The sequence below is a fragment of the Gigantopelta aegis genome, chromosome 6, assembly GCF_016097555.1.
Source record: "Gigantopelta aegis isolate Gae_Host chromosome 6, Gae_host_genome, whole genome shotgun sequence".
NCBI classification, from domain to species: Eukaryota; Metazoa; Mollusca; class Gastropoda; order Neomphalida; family Peltospiridae; genus Gigantopelta; species Gigantopelta aegis.
Window position 1 is genome coordinate 64,579,643 of NC_054704.1, and position 22,134 is coordinate 64,601,776.

The 22,134-nt window shown below is 35.7% G+C and overlaps 1 protein-coding gene across 6 annotated transcripts in view; it reads left to right on the forward strand.

The window, feature by feature from the left end:
- Nucleotides 1-6,536: 6,536 nt before the first annotated feature.
- The window catches only part of LOC121374983 (glyoxylate/succinic semialdehyde reductase 1-like), a 94,835-nt gene continuing 79,237 nt past the window's right edge, over nt 6,537-22,134 (forward strand). For all 6 annotated transcript variants that reach the window (XM_041502158.1, XM_041502159.1, XM_041502160.1 and 3 more), the window contains exons 1-4: nt 6,537-6,571; nt 6,668-6,704; nt 8,691-8,773; nt 16,760-16,895. In XM_041502158.1, the coding sequence (XP_041358092.1) occupies nt 6,537-6,571; nt 6,668-6,704; nt 8,691-8,773; nt 16,760-16,895 (291 nt within the window). The remainder of the gene's footprint in view (nt 6,572-6,667; nt 6,705-8,690; nt 8,774-16,759; nt 16,896-22,134) is intronic.

Consider the following 22,134-nt stretch of genomic DNA (forward strand, 5'->3'; position numbering starts at 1 on the left):
TGCTCAGCTCGATTTATATAGCCAACCGAAGTACTCTTCGTTTGTGCAAATCTATTGGGATTACGTTTTCAAAAGTTAAATAACTGGACAAATATGCAACATAGATCATTGAAAATTTATCCAAAACCAGTTTATCATGTTGTCTATTAATGGTAAAATATTCCCTTTGATACCTAGCTTACTTTTAACTTCTAGTGGTATGGCTTCCCCCACCCCCTTGTATCTATTTTTCGGTTAAAATAACTGTGAGGATAAATTTGATTTAGTTTTTACTTAATTTTAATTTTAAACATTCATTATTATTATTATATTTTGGAGAGGTGGGTGTAAATTATTTGAGGATTTTCAATAGCATTTTATAGCAGTATCAGGGGGGAACGGTGGGTGGGGAGTAAATAAATAAAATAAAATATGTATTCTTAAATAGACACTACGACTCAACAATGGATTATTATTAAGGCCCCAAAACACCAAAGCTACATGTAGGTTTGTGTCTGGCTAGTATGGTGCATTTTGACGTCTGGATATGTAACTGACACATCGTGTTATCAACATTATTTTAAATATATTAACTCATAAGCGTACGAGATGGGGGATGGGAGGGGGCAGGGGGCCAACTGGGGGGAATAATTAAATTCGGGCAAAAACAATAGACAAATTCGGACAACACTTTTCCTCATGTATTTTCATCATTCTGTGCACAATATTAGTTGTAATCCATACAACCCTGTTTGGCAGTAATACTAATATGAATAAGCGTTGTAATCCTATTTCGGAAGAAAATCAGCCCCCCTCCCCCCCCCCCCTTATAAAAATGTGAGCCCGTACGCCTATGTATTAACTGCGTTCATATCTTTAGATATATTTTCTTCTATAAATAATCAATAGTAATTATGAGAATTCCACATCTATTAATATATACCTTTCCTGTTGTTTATTTAAAAAAATTAAAAGTAAAGCGCGAACATTGTGCAACTGGCAGTATGGCAATATTTTTCATTTTTGATTGGTATCATACGATATTACTGGCCAGTCCCAGACGGTAAAAACAAGTATTGATTAGTGGTCGGAGGGACGCCGCCTTTCCACTTGATATCTCCAGTCAGTAGCATTGTCTGTAATTATTTTTAATATTCATTACTATTCACAAAAAGAAGAAAAAGCATATTAAAACAGAGAAACCTATAGGTTTTGTTCGACGCAGTATTGATTTAATTATTGTATTCGGCCATCTTAATATGGTTTATCATATGTTACAATGGACATGAAGTAATATTAAAGCAGTAATAATTAAACATAATATAAATGTCTTTCTGTCTGTCAGTCTGTCTGTCTGTCTGTCTGTATGTGTGGTAGCAATGTATGTGAGGTATCATGGATACAGTCAGCCTTGCAGCCAGCAATAATTAATAATAAACAACTAAATAATATATAATAAAAAATGGCCGTCATACGAATTGAGTAGACAGACACTGATTTGAAATTAAAGGGACTGTTTTGAATTTGCTATAGTTGTAGTATGTAACAATATATTATTTTTAATGACAACACAAACATATTGAATATATTTTCCTGTTTTGAATATCACTATACATGTATATGTGTATACATAATTTTAATGCATTATTAGCTTAAACTTCATTTTACTTCCTACTGTTGTTTTTATTTATATATTTATTTATTTTTAAAAAATGTGTACATACGTAATTATTAAAAGGTAAAATCATGTTTGAAGTGCTACAAACAATAAAACTACCAGATCATCTTGTATATATGTAGAAAAATTCTGAATAAGAAAATGCGAGATGCTAATTTAATTTTAGTCGTTAAAATGCTTTTTAGTTGAGAAAAAATATAATTGGCAGCAAACCTTTTTTATAATCTTAATTTGTCCCTTTTATATTATGTATTTGTTTATATATATATATATATATATATATATATATATATAATCTTTCCTAATTTAAATTATTTAATGTAGGACCTAACGATAAATACCCTCCAATAATTTCCTATAATATTGTCTTATATATTGTCCAAGTATGCTGTTATGAACTGTAATATTATAATTACATCCTGTTATGTGCATTGCATAGTTTACTTGTATTCACACTTATTTGTACTGATGAGCTTAATAGATCAAAGTCAATAAATTGTGGACATGTAGGTATAGGACAGGCGTTACTAATTAGCTGTTATTGGTTGAGAAGAAAATAGTATGCTTCTGTATTTACTAATAACATTCATCCGCACCAGCTGATTGCAATAGATACTGTAATAATTTAAAACTACATATATCGAAAGACGCATATATGCATGTCGTTATCATATAAGTGTTTTCTTTAATAGCATCATTAATAAGCTCCATTAAATTAGCAAAGAAGCAAAAATAAATGTAAGTACAGTGTGAACTATGTTTGTATGAAGAAGAACACGGAAGTAAACCGGTTGACGTCAACCCAAAATCACGTGACCATACAAAATACCTAAATTTAGATGAATCTAAACCGAAACTAAGCACAATTTCAATACCGACTGCACTATAGATGCTAATTTTGGGGGGACATTATTTTCAGATTGTGTTAAAAATTATTTAGTAGCGTTATATTACTAATTAGACACACGTTATTATAAGTGAATCTATGCAACATGAATTTAAAATCGAAATGAATTACATTTCAAAAACAAAAATAATAATAATAATAGCATCAAATGGTAGGCCTAATTTTCATAAAGCTAACAGAATCTTCACGACAAAGGTTTGAAAATTATTTTTAAACATCAAAGTTGCTTTGCATGATCATCACTCCCACCACAAATATAGAATTAAGTTATTTGATACTTTGGTAAAACCAATACTATTAGGCCTATATAATTCTGAAATTTGAGGAAGTGGCCTGCAAGCAAAACAAAATAGGCCTAATGACCATAGCAAATTTATGGATTCTTTAGACTGAACCTTTTGAAAAAATACATATTAAATTCTGCAAACTTAATCTTCAAATTGGAAGATATACAACAAATATAGCCTGTACGAGTGAGTTAGGAAGACCACCTTTAATAATCAATATAAACGTCCGTGTGACCAAATATCGGGCCCATTTAGAAAAACGTTCCTTTGGGTCATTCGTTACTAGCTGATGCTGTGCTATGTAGAAAACATTACACTCAGAAGGTACCACTAGCTGGCATAGGTATGAACACTATGTTTAAGACAAATAACATTATTATAAATTCATTAGATGTTAGGCTAAACAAAAACAGTTTGGAAGAAAAAAAATATATATATATATTAATTTTAAAAAATCAAACATATTATTGAAACAAACTCACAGAATCGAAAAAATTATTGTATTACAAGCGTCTTCTAAAACCATATATGTAGTTTAGATCCGTAGGCCTACTTAACTTTAAAAAAAAAAGAGAATCAATTTTAGAAGAGCAATAACAAAACTTCGCATATGTGTACACAGATTAGAAATTAAGCGAGGGAGATACAGGAAAATTAAAAGGGAGGATAGATTGTGCAAAATATGTAATTATGGTGTTGAACATGAATTAGACTTGCTATCAAAAACTTTGTCATCTATGTCCATTATTTAAAACTCTTAATTCATTGGAAAACCCATTTTTTATTCTTAAATGTCCCGCAGACCTGTCTCCTATGGTTGGTCAGTTTTGCACGGAAATGTTTAATAAGCGGGATAAATTACTCAACATCAACCCATTCAAACCTGCTAACATGATATGGTATATGTGTTGAGTTGAAACGATTTGGGAATATATGTCCTATATATAATTTGCATCACTGTTTATTACTGAGCAAAATTGAAGTTCAGTAATATGTACATATTTCTCATGGACTTATAAAAATGTCCTTTCATAAAACACAAATTAAATATAGTTCTGATTGATATCATAATGTATCTACATATAATTACTACACGGGTGCTCCTTTGATTGTTTTGGAATAGTATATAAACCTATGTTTTAACAAATTGCGATTTCTAACATTGTCATATTATTTTGTTTGTTCATGTATTAATTTAAAAAATATATTATTTATATATTAATAAATACATTCAGACAGACAAACGTGTTAATAGACGCAAGTAGTTTTGTTCTTCAATATGGTAAAATATTATATCATAAACACTAATCTAGGCATAAATATCAAATCAAATAAATTTATCCATAAATACATGAACAGTATAAATGAGTTGTGCCAAGTAATATCAAATATTACATATACACAAAACCACAACCCAGTCTCTCCCCAAAAAGTGCGTACACACACATTATGGCATTCAAAATCGGGCAAATATGATAGAGATATTCGGGCAAAATGTGTTAACCGGAGGCCTTTTTACCTAGTATTTCAATCATTCTACCAGCAAAATTAGTTGTAATCCATATAAAAATGCGTAATGATTCGTTTGCAACTCTAAATAGCTGTTTGGCAGTAATGATAATATGAATAAATGTTGTTATCCAGCTTCTGGCATTTTTGTTTAATTCTGGCACCGCCCCCCCCCCCACCCCCCACCCCTACAAAAAAAACGTGAGCCCGTAGTACGCCTATGAATGTCTGCGTCTCTTTTGAGTCTTAAAATGAAACCCATCCCTAGATTCTTTTTTTTCTTTTTTTTTATCCCACTGCCCCCTTTCCTTTCTCTGCTTTGAATTCCATCTCATTTCTTCCCGATCTGGCAACTCCGCCTATCTTTCAACTTCTTTCGCTGTCTACCTCCACATCCCAGTCCTTATCTCTCCAACCGCGACAGGTGCTTGTCTCTTGTGGCTATCTGTGCCACACACCTGCCATTCCCCATCAGCTTTTAGCTGTGGGCTTAGTCTGACCACTTCGGGGAGTGTTCAGTAGTTACTTCTGGCATTGTTAAGAGGCACTTGTAACCACCTACTATGCACCCCTACTACCGGCGGTCGTTAGTTAGTGCCGTGGGTCAGACCAGCTTTATTAGCGGCAGAGGACGAGGGTGCCAGGTGGGTGCAGGGAAATACACAGAGACTGCACCCGTGGAGGAAGTTGAGACAGGTAGGCGATGGTGTGGACGGCTCAGAAGACAGAGTCGGAGGAAACTGACAGAAAGGGTCGAAACAGATCGAAATCGTGGGAGAAACTGGAAAGTTTTTTATATTAAGATAATGAGAATGATAGGCAGAAGGTGATAGATGAAAAAGATGAATGAATGTGTGAGCCAGCTTTGACGGGATTTGAAGCACTGTCGTCAGCTTGATTGTCCAGCAGCTTATCCACTAGACCACGGAGCTCACTCCATCCCTACATTCTAGCTCCAACAACAAGGCACCCCAGAGAATTTGTTAAATTCGGTAAATTCATTTTGAAAACAAAGCTATATATAGGCCTACTTTTGCGTGTAGTACTGAGGCCGGGTGGAGATGGGGAGAGAGGTGTCTGTTGGATAGTCCTACATCACAAGAAATTCGGCTCTTTTTTTTCTCTGGAAAAAACATCTTTAGTCTTTCATACACAGTTAATTAGTTTCAACAATCATACACACGTCCACACAAGCACACACGCATGAGTTTGTCGACAGCAAATGAACGAAGCTCTCTTTAAGGGAAACAAGATATGTGGAGGGGTTCGGGGCACGCATGCTCCCGGAAAATTTGTAAAATAAAGGTGCAACAGGGGCAGGTTCTGTGTAAATCGTTACAACATGTACAACCAATAAATTTATTACTGATTTTATATCGACGAAATACCTTAAGTGATCTCTATAATAAAAACATATTTGTTTGTGTCCACAAATTTATTAAACAAACCCATCGTTTTAATTAAAAGGAGTCTAGATAATGGTTTGCCGGTCATGTACTTCTTTGCTTATTTTTGTTATCTTTAGTTTCTTTCAAAGTCCTGTTGTATCTATATGTATAATACTCATATTTCCTCAATTTGATTGTCATTAAAATAAATTTCTATATAAATTTTATATATGTAAGCCTACATATAATATATATGTAAACATTACTATTATATCATAATTATGTAACTGTCACTATTATATTATTTTATGTATACTAGTACAATTATCTAGTTGACAAACTTGTGCTCACTCTATTTGTTGTTTATGCAGTAAAATATGTGTTCAGTTAATAAAGATGTTCAGAGATGCACTTGCCTGGCAGTTTAGTGTTTTATATTGTAGATGATGAATTAAAAAAACAACAACAAAAACCCCCATTAAAAAGGGCACTTGAAACAAATCAAGTCCGTTTATTCATAAATACATAAACAGTATTTAAATGACTTACAGTGCCACGTATTGTGGTCCATTAAACAGGCGGTGGGGAGGTCACATGGCCTCTGTGTCCCACATCTGGATCCGCCAATGTACCGGGCACTACTACCAGCAGCAGTAGTTTAAAGTGTAAAATATATTCTTACCTCAACGAGGCCTCAATTACAAATCACACACCCTAATGGCGCCCCTACCATGAACGCTATATACATTCCCATAATACACTGCACGATACATGTGAAAATCTACAAAATGGCGACAAAGTTGAAAGTTGGGGATCTTGTGTGGTAAGCTTTATACTATTATTGCTTAATGGAAGTGTTATCACAAAATATTGTCATTGCAATGAAATGATCTAACTGTATTTTTTTTTTTTTTTTCAGGGCAAAGATGAAGGGCTTTCCTGCTTGGCCGGGAAAGGTTGGTTTTTATGCGGTTGCCGGTGTTTAACAGACGATATGGATGCGCATTGTGTTTTGAAGAGTTTCATGGCGTCAACGTTACCATGAAATGAATGGCTTGTTTGCTTCAGAGGATGCCAGCATCGAATATAATTCAAAATGCTACTTTTCAATGAAGCATGATGGCAATTATATGTTGTATAACCACAAAACAAAAGTAGTTGATTTAGGGTTTTGCAGAGTTATCTGCCCTTAGACCAGTTTTTTGACAACAAAACACAACTTTTGAAATATATTTTGTTTAAGTAATTTTTAATTATTCAAATTCAAGTTCTAACTGAATTTTATTCAAAATTTAATAAAACTTAGCAATATTATTCAGTAACAATGTAATTTTAATACTAATAATGAATAAATAATATTCATCAGTCCAATATTGGCAACAAGATTGGATGATTATTGATTAATAGTTGTTTTATTATTTTTAATTGGAAACAGTATACAAATAAAGTGGTTTTAACTAAAATGAGATAAAAGTTCTATATGGTTTTTGTTAAATGTTGACAATATTAACAAGACTGGAGCAAAATGGCAATGTTTTGCCAAAGGTTTGCTGAAGTCTCTGGATTGTTAGAAGTTTTGAGAAGTCATTGTCGCCATAATATTATTTTTTTTATCCGATTTCAAAATCAATTATTCAATACACAATTGGACCACAACTTGTTTATTACCACCTTGTATGTAACACATTCACATCTCCGACAAATCTGGCTTACTTAATCTTTGTATACATATATATAAACTTTATCAGTCGCTTGTTTCTCTTTGTGCCAAACTGGGTATCAGCGTGCCATTTACACTTGGTCAGTTAAATGTTGTTTAGTTCTCGGCTGGCTTCTTTTTACTTTGATTTTGAAATAGCATATTAATTATTAATTGTGTTTTTAATGAAAATATTCAAATTTTTGCTTAAATTTTATTAATAGAAGTAGAACCTTTTGATGCAGGATATAAGGAAAAAAATTGTCAAAATGAAAAATGGTTGCAGTTTATTTATAAAACAATGCTTTGATCAGTCACTGGTTAATTTTGCAGAATTTTCTCAAAGTTTACCCCTTTCTTCTGTGAAGGCAGAAGTCACTTCTGCATTTTTGAATCTAGATTAGTGTCTTAGTTAGTCTATTCATTAGCTAAATAATTTAAAGCTACTTTAACTGTAGGAATTTTAGTGGACCGTACAGCAATACTGTAGTCCTTTTCACCTGTTCCTCCAGAATAATATGAAGAAAAAAAAAATCTTTAGTGACATCTTATCACATTATAAAATAGCTGTTAGGTATATCGTTAGAACTGTTTACATTTGGTCCAGTTAAAAAGAGAGAACATTTTCTTTGACCACATTATACTTTTACAAATTCTTAGCAAGGTAACTTTTGTATGAATTTCCTCATGTTGGTCGTGGAGATGGGGCAGACTCATTGTTCATCTACTGGGGATACATCATGAAGACTAAATCTTGTCTATATTCTATTCTTATTCAAATACAGTTTATTAAAGATAAAATTCAAATGTCAAGTATAATTACATATATATCTGAGATGATTTATAGAAAATAAAATATATTTAACAGGCCCTAATCTAGCCTGCAAAATAACACCTTTTTAAATTAATAAAATGTGTCATGATCACTGGTTGCTTTTTAAAATGTCAGGCCTATCATTTTCATTTTTGGAAATTGTAACATAATAGTTGTTATATAATAGAACAGATTTTGTCTTATTTGTTATTTTATTAGTATTTAAAGTTGCTTCTTTTGAACAAGAACATTTAGCCCCATGGCTCCCCCCATCCATTGAATATTATGTTAAATGATCACTCAAATGTCTTGCATTATGCAGAACTTTGTCAAATGCCCCCATCCCTTAAATCTGTTGAATTAATAGACATGTATCTTGTTTGGCACATAAACATGCATGGTTAATTGTGAAAACTATATTCTTTTCAGATCATTGAAGCAAAGGCTGACGTGAAGAGACCTTCCAATAAGAAGCTGCACCACTTTGTGTTTTTCTTTGGATCAGAGAACTAGTAAGGATGAATTCTAATCTATTTGCTCTAGATATTAGCTGACACACCCCTAACAAAATTACATATTGACTAATTAGTGAAACTGATTTATTATTATACTATATTAGAGTTACTTATGTGAGCTGTGAACAACCGTAAATATGATATGTAAATGAAAGTGCTAAATAAAGCCCATTCACTTTAAAGCCACTCCCATAATCCAATTCCTTACATTGATACTTTTCTATGAAGTATTAACAACTGACATATTTATTGGAATGAGAATCTTGTGTGGATTTTTTATTTCTTGGGGTCCATCTCATGAATCTGCTAAATTCATGACCATGTGGGTGGGATATATTAAAAAAAATTTCCATTGTCAGTAGTTTGTCTTATTTCATAATTAATGTAAACAAAACCATTTCGGAGCCACTGTAGGCTCATGCTGGAATTTTTTTTTGTTTAGCCAGTTTTCAGTTATACTGAATATATCCTTGAAATTTTTTAAAATATGTTTAATTTATGGGATATGTTATTAGCCAAAGAGTAAAAGTTGTAGCCACTTTGTATAGAAATGAGCAATTGGCTAATTTGGCAATGGGCATGGTGAGCCCTGCACGGTATTCTATTTTGAAATAACTACTAACCCATACATATGCAGTGTTCTCGCTGGGTGAAAATTAAAGGAGGGCGGCCGCTCGGCACCACACCCTTAAAAAAAAAAAAACCCCACCAATAAACGAAAAGCAAAAAAAAAAAAAAAGGGGGGGGGGGGGGGGAGGAGTAGTTTGGTTACCATATTGTTTTGTGTTGGTAGACTTTGAGAAAAGACATACTCCTTATTTTGCCTACAAAAAAGTGCAAAGGGGTTTATAAAAAGATTCGTCTTTTAATTGAACCGAAGATGATATCGGTCTGACATTCACGGGCAGTTCCGGTTTTGCTGGACCGATCACAGTTTTAATAATATTATTTTTAATAAAGATTTCAAGATATACGAAAAACAATAAAGATGTTTGTAAAGTGATCTAATGTCAGATACATTTTTGTTATTTCCATCTTCATCGAATGAATCGATCGCTGTGATAAAATATCGCCATCTGATAAAAAGTAGTTTCGTTTTTGTAAAGACGGTGTATATATTATTTGGCACTCCAGATAAATGACTTTAATAATAAACACTACCACTTCCGTTGTTTTTATAAGCTTTCATATCCCCTCAAAATTAAAAGTTTACAATATTTTATAAAGAACTACTGAATAAACAGAATAACAGAAAGTAAAAATCATCAGTTTCAAGCAATTATATCTGCAACTGAGGACAAAATATCAAACGATAGTTGGTGGAAACAAAAGACAGAATGACCGTTCTGATCACGTGACAAATTTAGCGCCAAATAAGAGGGTTTTTTTTTCAATCGGAGATTGCCGAATCCGTAAAAAATAAAATGTTTTCATTGCTTACATAAAATATAACTTTTATTGTGTCTGTCAAACATACAAATGAATACACATATTAGACAAAATAGAGGCTGTTAAAAATACTGTTAAATTACGTTACGGTAACTGTCGTAAATGTTTTGTCAATTGCTTTTTTGTACACAACGCGGCTTGTTTCCTTTGATGTCACAGTGTGCAGACTGATCGTTGTTTTTTGTGTGAAAAAAAAGTGCATTTGGAAATAGCAGAGATAGGTGCTGGAAAATAAAGAGGGGCGCTCAAAAATAAAGGAGGGCGCTCAAAAATAAAGGAGGGCGGGGAATGTGAAAGGAGGGCGGTAAAATGGAATAGCGGGGCGGGGCACCCCACTTAAATGGAGCAGCGAGAACACTGATATGTTTGGTATAAGTTCATTAAGTGGTCCAGTGCCTCTTTAACAAACATGATCTGAACACTTTGTAATTATTGATTCATGGATACCATGTAAAATCCATTTTGATTGGCTAAATAACTAATCTGTGATGACAAATAGAGTGCGAGTGCGAATAATTTTAACATGCCCATATACCACTAGAGTTTCGAGCATGTCCGTCCCGGGGCCTGTCTCTGGATAGCCAGTGACTTGCTCCGGGACAGAACAAAATTAAGGGGATAATTTTGAAATTTACATCTAAAAATTAAATAGTGGGAATTGACTGCTTGGCCGAATATTTATATAATTTGGAGCATTTTAGAAGGACAGTCCAAAAATAAATAAGAGAAAGAAGAGAGGATCGGACTATTTAATAATATTTTGACATAAAATTTTGAACGAAGGTCTAAAAGTTTAAAGTCCGATCTATATGGTCCGGGCGGGGGGGGGGGGGGGGGGGGGGGGGATAATTTTGAGGTGGGCGGAATTTGGAATACCAATTTAGTAGTTAGGTCAAACACCGAAGACCAAAATGTGCTACCAAAATTTAAGTCCAAACAATAAAAGTGCTCGACCGAAAAGGTTTTAAGGTGATTTGAGCAATTTAGACGGGCTGCCAAAATAAACTGCGTCGGACTGTTTACAAAAAAAAAAAAAAAATCAATTTTGAACTGCGGCCAAAAATGTTTTTAAAGTCCGACTGAGCCCTAAACAAGGAAGTACATGTCCTAGGAGAGGGTACGCAGCGGAACTCATGGCGAGTTGATGGGATGATCAGCTCGGAACTTCGGGAAGAAGTGAGGCAGGTCGATGTAGCACTCTCCCCGAAGTATTACTGAGTAGTCTTCCGGAAGTATCAGCTTGATAATCCGATGGACGATTGGATTATCCATGTCTGATTTCAGTAAGCCTTGCCGGTACATCCCGTTCCGCTCCGACGTCAGGTAGTAGGTACGACTTCCCTCTACGTACTGGAACTTGTACCGCCCTTGACCAGTTGGTGTTGGTCTCCAGCTCTTGGTGACGAAGGGGCCTGGCAGCTGAGAGGTCGCAGTGAACTCCCCCTTCACACAGTTGCGGTACCGTCCAGGAAGCTTGTTGCGTTCGATCTGCCAAGTCGTGGGCTGTGTGTCGGACAAGTCCTGGACCGACACCTTCCTCTTCTTGGCTTCACGCTCTGCAACCGCTGTTGCAACAACTCGTGGAGACGCCGGTGGATTGGTTGGTGCGGATGACACTTTTCCTGTTTCCATCGGCGCTGGTGCTGCAGGGGGAGGGGCCGGTTTAGCCGACAGCTTTGGCTCCCCCTTTGCTGTTCGTGGGGGACGGCGACGCAGAAGGGGCCGCCGCCGGCAGTTGAGCTGCCGGTTTTGGCTCCCCCTGAACCGCCCCTGCCGATCTCGTCTTCTTCTGTGAAGCAGTAGGGACCGCCCCTGGCAGTTGAGCCGCCCGGTTTGGTCCCCCCTGAGCTGCCGTGGGATGACGTCTCCTCCTACTTCCCGATCTCTTCTGTTTATTGTCACCATAATACAAGGTGACAATAGCCGTGCTCCTATTGTGTTCAACACGATACTTGGCCAAGCGGCCAAGCTCGTGCAGCACAGCCCCAAAGGTGGGGGGGGAGAGAAACCTCGACGTTTGCTAAACACAACTGCATTCTGCGCTGTCTCGAGTAGAATACGTTTCTTTCCTAGTAAGCGGGGCAGGATTTAGCCAAGTTGGTTGAAGGCTCACTGCTTGTGTCTCAGGATTGAATCACTTCAGTAGATTCATTCAACTGATTAGGGGTTTTCTTGTTCCAGACGGACACCACAACTAGTCAAAAGGCCATGGTATGGGCTTTTCTCTCTATGGGAAAGTGCATATATATAAAAGATTCCTTGCTGCTAATGGAAAAATGTAGCAGGTTTCCTCTGATGACTACATGTCAGAATTACCAAATGTTTGACATGACAACAGCTGATGATTAATTAATCGATATCCTCTAGTGGTGTCATTAAACAAATTTTAATTTTTTCCTAGTAAGCATATTGCACTAGAACTAGTTTTTGGAATTTACAGTGGCCATGATGCCTGAAGCAAGTGCTTTTCTGACTCGGTCCACCAAATGATGTGTGTGTGTGTGGGGGGGGGGGGGGGGGGATGAAAACTTAAGAAATAGATCTACAAGTCACTTCTTTGGATTTAACTTTTCACTGATAAATTGGCCACCAGTAATATGTGACCCATCCATGACATTTTATTCAAGTCAGTTGCAGTAATTTGTACTGTCTGACAATAAATTACATTACTTTTTAATAATGTTTTTAAATGTTTGTAGTTATACACATGTACACAAAGGGCCTAATTGCTTAAGATTTTTGTGATTTGGCGACACATGAGCTATTTTCCAATCGAATGCACTCTGTTCCAATCGAATGCTCTGGTATGTTTACTATTCGGAATACTTCAGCCAATTACGATTTTCCCCGATGTCTCACAGAATCGGCCGGGGAGTTCCGAGTGGCAAACAAACCCACGTGATTTCGACTGATTGACTGACGCTTTAGTAGAGGGGATGATTTTCCGTTTCAGATTTTTGCAAATTCCGTTTTTGTGTGTTCAGTTAGTGTCATGTTTTATTATTATAAACTATATCCATTTATGTTTTATTGTTCCAGCTCTGAGCTTGCTGACTATTGCTATTTTTTAAATACCTGTAAACATTTTTGTTGACACAAACTTAAAAAGAAAAGAAGTTAAGTAATGTTTACTTGCCACCAATACAGACAAAAAAAAAGTGATGTACCATATTTTCTGGCCTATTACACACACTGGTGTATAAACCGCACCACTTGGTTTTAGACAAAGTTCCGACCTGCGTCCGTACATGAGCCGCACCTAGAGCCACCGAAAATCCGTGAACGTGGGAAAACCCGCAGAAATCATGGAATCGGCCATTGAAAACGGAATTCCCATTTTCCGCGGACAAACACAGAAAACATGCTTTTTTTGGTCAAAATCGTCCTTTTTTCAGTTATTTTTACAATTTTTTTTCTAAATCATACTTTTGTCAATAAACAGAGACCTTTTCACAAACTTAATTACTGTTAATTATTGTTGGTATTTAATACTAATAAAGAGATCCATTCTCCCTTAAGTTCAAACAATAAATAATTGTTGATTGTGTGGCTTTCAGTTTCATTTCATCTAATGGATTATGGGTAAGTTTCGTAAACAAAACACACCGTTGACAAACCCCGCTATTTTCATGAAAATATTAACAACTTGGTAATGCATTGTTCGTAATCTTACATGAGTTGCCCAAAAATATATAAATAAATGAATACATGATGACATTTGATTTGTTCCAGTATGATTACAAAGCGTGAACCAAAAAAAAGTGCACAAGTAAGAATTACTAGTACTTACAAACTGGTGTGCCATGTGCACAAATTACATATTCAAACATGGTCGGGTCAAGCTGGATATAGGCCAGTGGTAATGAACCGAAACTAAGCACTGTTCTGTTGATCATTTACAGTTTCGACATTGTTTTATAACTTTTAAATGATGGCCTTTCAAAAAAAAAAATATTTGCCTAGAATTATATATTCAGAGCCCTTTTAAGGATCCGCAGGGCCAGTAGCACAAATAACAGTGTGGTCCATTTCCCAAGATATATATTTTGCAACCCCCTCGGGGAGAGGGGGAAAAGTGACCTGGGGAAAATAAATGTACACAATGCCTCACCGCGGGACCCGTAACACGTTCTACATGATTGTGCTACTAGAATAAACCGGTAAAAAGAAAAGTAAAATGCAATTTTTGTGTGCAATTTAGAAAACAATCGGTTCAGAAATAAATAACTTGTAATAAATTCCATAGCATGAAAAAAGGCGTTCCCCGTAGGACGGACTATAAATGTGAATTGCTTCCGTACAGATTAACGAATATGCCCGAAGTTTTACGAAATTACGCTTTCCAATGAAAGTGTCACGTAAATCGGTTATGCTTACGAATCGTAATAAGTATTATTAAAAAATATCGAAATTGAACATACTAGAAATCTTATTGTATAATCAACCTTCAAAAATTGTATTAGTACATGTTTATTTGTATATTTCAAGTTAAATTTCACTGTGTAAAGTGACATGGGTAAACAGTCACATGCTTTGTTGCAAGCTTACGGCAATTAAGCGTAACTTCCGAGAATGAACGGTTCTGGAAGTGTTTAGGCATGCAGTGCACTCCACAAAAGTTGGCATACAAAAACACTATGCATATATTATTAATATTGAATCTTAAAACTACCAAAAAGATTTATAATGGTGCTTGAACCAGAAATACAACTTTTGAAGGTTATTTAAAAAAAATAGCGAAATCCGTTTCAGTTACTAAATTCCGCTTTTCCGTCCATTTTTCCGTGATCGCGGAAAATCATCCCATGTACTTTAGATAACGACAGTTTAAAAGCGATTGTGGGCAAGGAAACTGCACATTATTATGCGGCGCAACTCGCCTTTTGGTGTAAAAAGCATAGAATTAAGTTACCCAACTGAATATTAGGTCATACCGGACGACTGTAAAAATTGAGCGCTGGTTGATCTACTAGATAAATAGGGTTTACAAGGTCCATTCCAGTAAGCTGACGACTTCAAAATTAAAACATTTGAATATGTTTTTAGAAAGCCCGTACAGCCCAAAACCAGTGACTTTGGGTCTGGTGCTGTCAAAATATAGTGCATGTTTGTTTTATGTAATCTGCTCCCAGATCTGTAGTTCGTGCCAGTACAGATGCGGTGTGTTTTGTTACATCCTATTTATTGTGTTTCTTTTTCGACTGATACCATGCTCGCTAGACCCAGCTCTGGTGTGTTTTGGGCCTAACATTTCGGTAGGTTTCAGGGCTAACTCTGGATCAGCAGAAATTTTTTCCAAGTTATATATTAAATTTCCTAATTTTATAGATACCACTGGAGCACATTGATCGATACTAGACTGACTGCACATCAGGCAGTCGCTTTACCACTGGGCTATGTCCCCACCTCTTTGTTAAACAAAACAAACTTTAACTTTTAATTACATAGTTATACACTTTATTTTTAGCTCAATCACAGTCATGCATACTGTGTCATTGATTGTTACTGTTTATTGCTGTGTATTAAGGAGACTTTTCAAGTCTCTAAATACCATCATGAGAACAGGAGTAGACCAATTCAAAGAGTCAACAAAAAAATGTCTAAGAAAAACCAATAAAATATTGGCATACATGTACGGAAATGCAATACTAACGAGTACGGAAATGCAATACTAACGAAAACTAGTCAGTCATTCTAGGCTTCAAAACCCTACAATTGCATTATTTAACCAGTATTTTTAACAGACTCTATACAAGAGTCCATTGTTTGTTTGATTCCCACTATCAAAGTTATATTTTATTTGAGAAGTAAAAACAAACATATTTTATTTTTTATTGTGTCAGCAATTTCTGGCTAAAGCCACATACAAGTAGTACTAGTATTTGGCGCCAAATTTGTCACATGATCAGATAGATTACACCAATTTTTTAAAAGCTATTTTGTCCTCAATTGAGGATTTAATCAGGACTGATGATTTTTACTTACTCTCTCATTGTTTGTTAAACAATTCCTAATAAATTATCAGAAACTGCATTTTATTAGGAATATCACCTGTTATAAAAACAACAGAAGTGGTAGTGTTCATCATTGCAATTATCTATCGGGGGTGTTAAATAATATTTATACCGCTTATATAAAAGTGAAACTACATGTACCTTATTCTGCTAAAAATTTCCGTGCCATCGATTCATTCGAGAATGATAGAAATAAAAGAACAGCAGAACATTAGGGGATTATGTTTTTAGAACCTTTATTCTTTTTAGCTATCTTGAAATCTTGATGAAATTAGTGTTTGTGTTTTGATATGTTCACCAAAACAAATGCCCATGATTGAGTGTTTCATGAGATGTATCTATTTTTTGATATATTATATTTGTCTGGTTCAATTACATTGAAGTTGAGTGGGCAGTACATAATACCAACCTATTTGTAGAAGATATTGATTGACAAACTAAGGGCTTGGCCTGTCTACAGAGTGGGCTGATACACATCTATGTACAGTATTTACAAATATGTTTATTTTATTAATTTCAGTGCCTGGATTCCAGAAGAGAGTATTTTGTTGTACCCTTTCAACCGTGACAAGTTTACGTCGAGCTCACGCATACCAAAAGGTTTCAAGGAAGCGTTGGAAGCCATTGAAGATGCTTATAAAGCATTGCCTGCTTCAGTATGTTGATTTATTATCCAGTGCATATCGGGGGTTAATGCATGACAAGCAGGGCTCGCCCTGTCGGTAGCCAAATTAGCCATTGGCTAATTAAAAAAAAAAGGCTAATAAAATTTGCAAGTAGCTAATATTTTCTGTCTTCTCATGTGAACAAACGTTTACATAATCTATCCGACACCTCAAACATAATAATAATACCAAATATTCAATTAGTGTATAACCATCTCGTGACCGGTGACGAGAAATGGTGTCATCCAGACTACAGCGTAGTCCTTATAATGTTTGCTTATTTTAATAATCACGGTTATTAATTTTAACGGCATGCACTCAACATGTATGACAGCAATGTCTGGAAGCTCTGTAACTTGTTATTTTAATTTTGTAAAGTCTTTGAACCAAAGTAATAAAAACAGACCGACGATGTATGTCAATCAGGGCCGAAAGACATGTAGGTTATCTCAAGGGCTGAGTTCAGCCAGACCGAGCGAAAATAAAACGTTTGCTAGACTGGTTTGTGCACTTCATGATAACACCAAATGGACACGATGAACATCAATCAAATAGTTCGCGAATGTTAGGAAGAACGTTCGTTGGCTGAACTGAGACAACTCTTGGCGGGAATAGGTCACGCTTCAGGGTCAGCTGACACCCACGTGTCAAGAGACTTCGTTGCTGACATTAAACAATAGGATTACAGAGAATTATATCTTGTTGTAAATTTGTAGAAAAACAATAGTTGTTCGCATACATGAATACCTAACTGCAGTTTTTGTTTATTTCCTTTGTCTTTGCTAATTTCGTACCCATGGTCGAGAGCATGCATTCAGATCGCGATCCCGGAAAATGAACATGCAGTATTTATACAAATTGCAGTTAAATGTACATTGAATAAAATTAGTTTACAATAATCATATCTGTTAGATAATTTTAGATATAAATTTGTAAGACTGTGAGGTGACATTTAATAAGTTAGCTGGATTTTAAAAAGACTGTAAATTTTAATTTTATTAAAGTTTTTTTGTTGTTGTAATAAATAGAGTATACTGTGATGTCGACATTCTTAGCCGGGGTATTTTGCAAGCAGAAATCACAACAAGCATTTAACACGATGTTGAAATCAACGGCAACAACATGGCACAAATTATGAAATTGTTTGGTGTGGGGAATTGATGACTTTTTTAAAAAAAGCAATTCAAACTAACATAAAGATTGCTATTTAAAAAAATAATGAGCTCTATATTAAAAAAAAAAAGCTCTCAAATTTTTATTTGGGGGAAAAAAGGAAGAAAGAATAAACAACACCCTCCATAAATATCCACCCACCCCAATATTTCTGTATGTTTGTTAATTTAATGTCATAGGCCTTAGAAGTGGGTGTACGGGGTACTGGCTTCCAACTCTGAAGATAATGCATAACCCCATCCCCCCCCCACCTTAAACTGAAAAATCGAAGTAATATATTAACTGCCCCTACCCCCATTGAGGTTTTGTTATTCAGATTTATTCCAGTTTGTACACAATTAGCTGAAAAAGATTCATATTCATATATAAATACTCTACAGTACTGCGTAAAACAATTTTGGCTAAAGCATTTTCAATGTGGCTAATAAAAATTCCATTTGGCTAATATTTTGGCTACAGGTATTTTTGATCCAGGTTGAGTCCTGACAAGGGGATCAAGCCTCTTTTTATAGTCGGTGGATGTAGTGTCGTTTAAATATAGGACATTTGTACTGAAACACTTACAGACTGGCATGGAAGTTTTTAAAAATTAGAATCACGTCACTTTGCATCTTATTGCAGTAACATTAAACTGGGTTCATGATGCTTCCTTTTTTCACGATGTTTCAAAGCTGTAATGCATATGTACAAAATGTGTCACTTTTAGTCAATCTCACTCTGTCAACTTACATTTTGCTGGCCCAATCAACAATTCTGTCAATACTGTGCATAGAACACCTCACAAACTGACAAATAATGCCAGATTTGCACCAAAGTCGAAACTGACTTGAAGTAGATCACGTGCTGATCAAATTCGTAGAAAATTACAAGTAGTAGGTCTTGACATTAACTTACTTCTGTGTTGCAGCTTGGTTGCAATTGGTTTGGTTTATAATACTAAACAATTTTTTTTTATGAAACTGTTCACTCAATTACAGGGGTGCAGAAATGGAAAATGTTTCACTACCAGTGTTCTCACTCCATTTAAGTGGGCGGCCCGTCCCGCTAAATTGCATTTTGCCGCCCTCCTTTCATGTTCTGCAGCCTTTCTTTGTTTTTTGCCGCCCTTCTTTATTTTCCCGCACCCTACTATAGTTTACAGCATCCATCTTCGCTATTTCCAAATGCACACTTTCCAATTTTTTTCGATCAGTCTGCACACTGAAACAAGCTGCATTGTTTTTGAAAAAGCAACTGACGAAAAACTTCAGTAGCTTACGATGACCAGTTACCGTAACATAATTTAACAGTATTTTTAACAGCCTCTGTTTTGTCCCATACCTGTGTCCATTTGTATGTTTGATACACACAATAAAAGTTATATTTTATATGAGCAATGAAAAAATTAATTTTTTTATCGATTCAGCAGTCTTTGACTAAAAAACCACTTACTTAGTGCCAAATTTGTCATGTGATCAACTTTGCTTGAACATAACTTGATGAAAACAAACTGGGGGAATAATTGTTATATATGCGTTTAAAGAGTGTTCCATGATGCATCGTTTGGTGCAAAAATCATGGCCATAGGTTAACAAAAACTGGGAGAAATTTTGACCAAGTGTCATAGGGGTTAAAAATAAAAACACCCACTTAATAACTGGTATGACCACCTCTTGAATTGACCCCTGCAGTGCATCGCAGGCGCATAGAATTGACTAAAGTGTTGATTTCTGCCTGTGGAATATTGTTCCATTCCTGAATGAGCGCTTGACGAAGTTCGTTGACGGTAGCGGGTGGGTTGGGACGACGCCTCAATCGTCTGTCCAGACTATCCCAGGCATGCTCGATGGGGTTGAGATCAGGACTTTTAGCGGGCCAGTCATCAATGAAATCAATGTTATTTGTCCTAAGAAAATTTACAGTGTCTCTAGCTGTATGAGAGGTGGCATTATGATGCTGAAAAATCGAGATGTTGGCGTTGTTATGGAACAGAGAAATGATGTGATGAGCGAGAATGTCATCGCGGTAACGTTGAGTATTTAAATTGCCATCAATGACGACTAGTGGTGAACGATAACCATGGGCAATGGCTGCCCAGACCATGACAGAACCCCCACCCCCGAAACGATCTCGTTCAAGAACACAACAGTCAGCATAGCGTTCATTTCTCCTTGCCATCACTATGTTGTAAAGAAAATCTGGATTCATCCGAAAAAAGAATGGTATTCCAGCGTCGCCGTATCCAACGAGTGTGTACACGTGCCCAATTAAGACGATGACGTTGCGTTAAAACGTATCCGACGTAAGGACGTCGTGCATGTAAACCGTTCTCCCGCAGACGATTACGAACAGTTTGCCCACTGATTCGGTTATTGTGAAGCCCAGGTGTGTTAGCAGCAGTAGCAGTGGCAGTTTGGAATCGATTGCGCAAATGCGTGTTCATGATATAGCGGTCTTGACCACGTGTTGTAACACGCGGTTGTCCACGAGGTGGCAAGTCGTTGGTGCTTCCTGTCTTTCGAAATCTTATACGAAGATTTCGTATTGCTCGAGTAGAACTCCCAACATGCCTTGCAACATCTTCTGTCGACATGCCAGCATCAAGCATGCCAATCGCCTGTTCGCGTAAATTATTGGGTATTCTTGGCATACTAAAAATGCTACAATGTAAAAAACTTTAATTTTTTTACAAATTTTGAAGCGTTTTCGTTCACTTGACAACAATGTCAGTAAGACAAGTAAAACAAATTGATCGAATACTACACGGGACATGTCGAACCATGCATGCACGTGCAAATTGAATTTCATGTTGTCGACGATTAACAGTGCAAAAATAATCGATAAAATTCATGAATCCTGATAATACAGCTCAAGGCTAATACTACCTATATAATTTCATTACACAATGAATTCTTTAACACAACAAATACTATATGTACAAATCGGAAGTTTCTTTTTTTGTTCAGTATATCTTGAAATCTTTATTAAAATAATAATATTAAAACTTTGATCGGTTCAGCAAAATGAATGCCAGTGAATGTCAGACTGACAACATCTCTATTTCAACTAACGGTACATAAAAGATTTGGCTTGTATTTTGTACCAACGTTTTGGTACCAAATACTGAAGAGTATGTCACGCACAATAATATATGGTAACCAAGCTTTCCCTTTTTAGTGGTTTTTTGTTTGTTTGTTTTGGTTTGGGTTTTTTTTTAACGGTGTGATGTCGCATGGCCACCCTCTGTTAATTTTCACCTAGCAAGAACACTGACTAGCCCACTAGAATTTCTACTAGTCCACCAGCCCATAAAACAATATGTTATTGTTTAAGAATATTATAATATACACCGTCTTTACTTCAAATACATATATATATAATTTTAATGGCAAAAATATTATTAAGAACACTTGGTAAGTGATCAACACCACATGGCAAATGAAATCAAGTCCCAAACCTTGATTAACAAATCAGTCAATTTTGAAATATTCTGGTGATTACAAAATTCAAGTGACATCCCGCAAGATTTAACAGAACAATCTTTTGAAAACACATCAGACATAAGAAATGAATTAAATGAAAAGACACTGGCAACATACTTTCAATGTTAAAAAGCCTTTTGTAGGAAGAATTTGACCTTTGACCGACTCTTATTTCTGGAATGTCGTGCTTGCACAGTTCAGAACTCCGAAGATGTCTATTGTCGATGCGGTACATGGATTGTTGTGTATTTGTTTGAATGGTTTGGAATTCTGGTATGGCTGATGCAGAGTCGCGGATTCGATGGAAAAAAAGTAATTACAGTTCGTCAGAAAAAGACAGATTGCCCGTCGTGCTAGTAGTTACATTTTTTAACTTGTCCATCAGAATTTTTACTCGCATTTAGTGACCGGCCGAGTATTTTCTGCACCCTTGATTTAATAAAAATGGTATGATAGGCAAGCTCATTTAGTATTCTATATATCATCAAGTGTGTCTCCATGTCATTCCATTTTCTAATTTAGCACCTGATTTTCTTTAAGAAGTTTCTTTTAGTTAGTAGTCCTTTGCAAGTAATATTGACAGCCTTAATAGATAA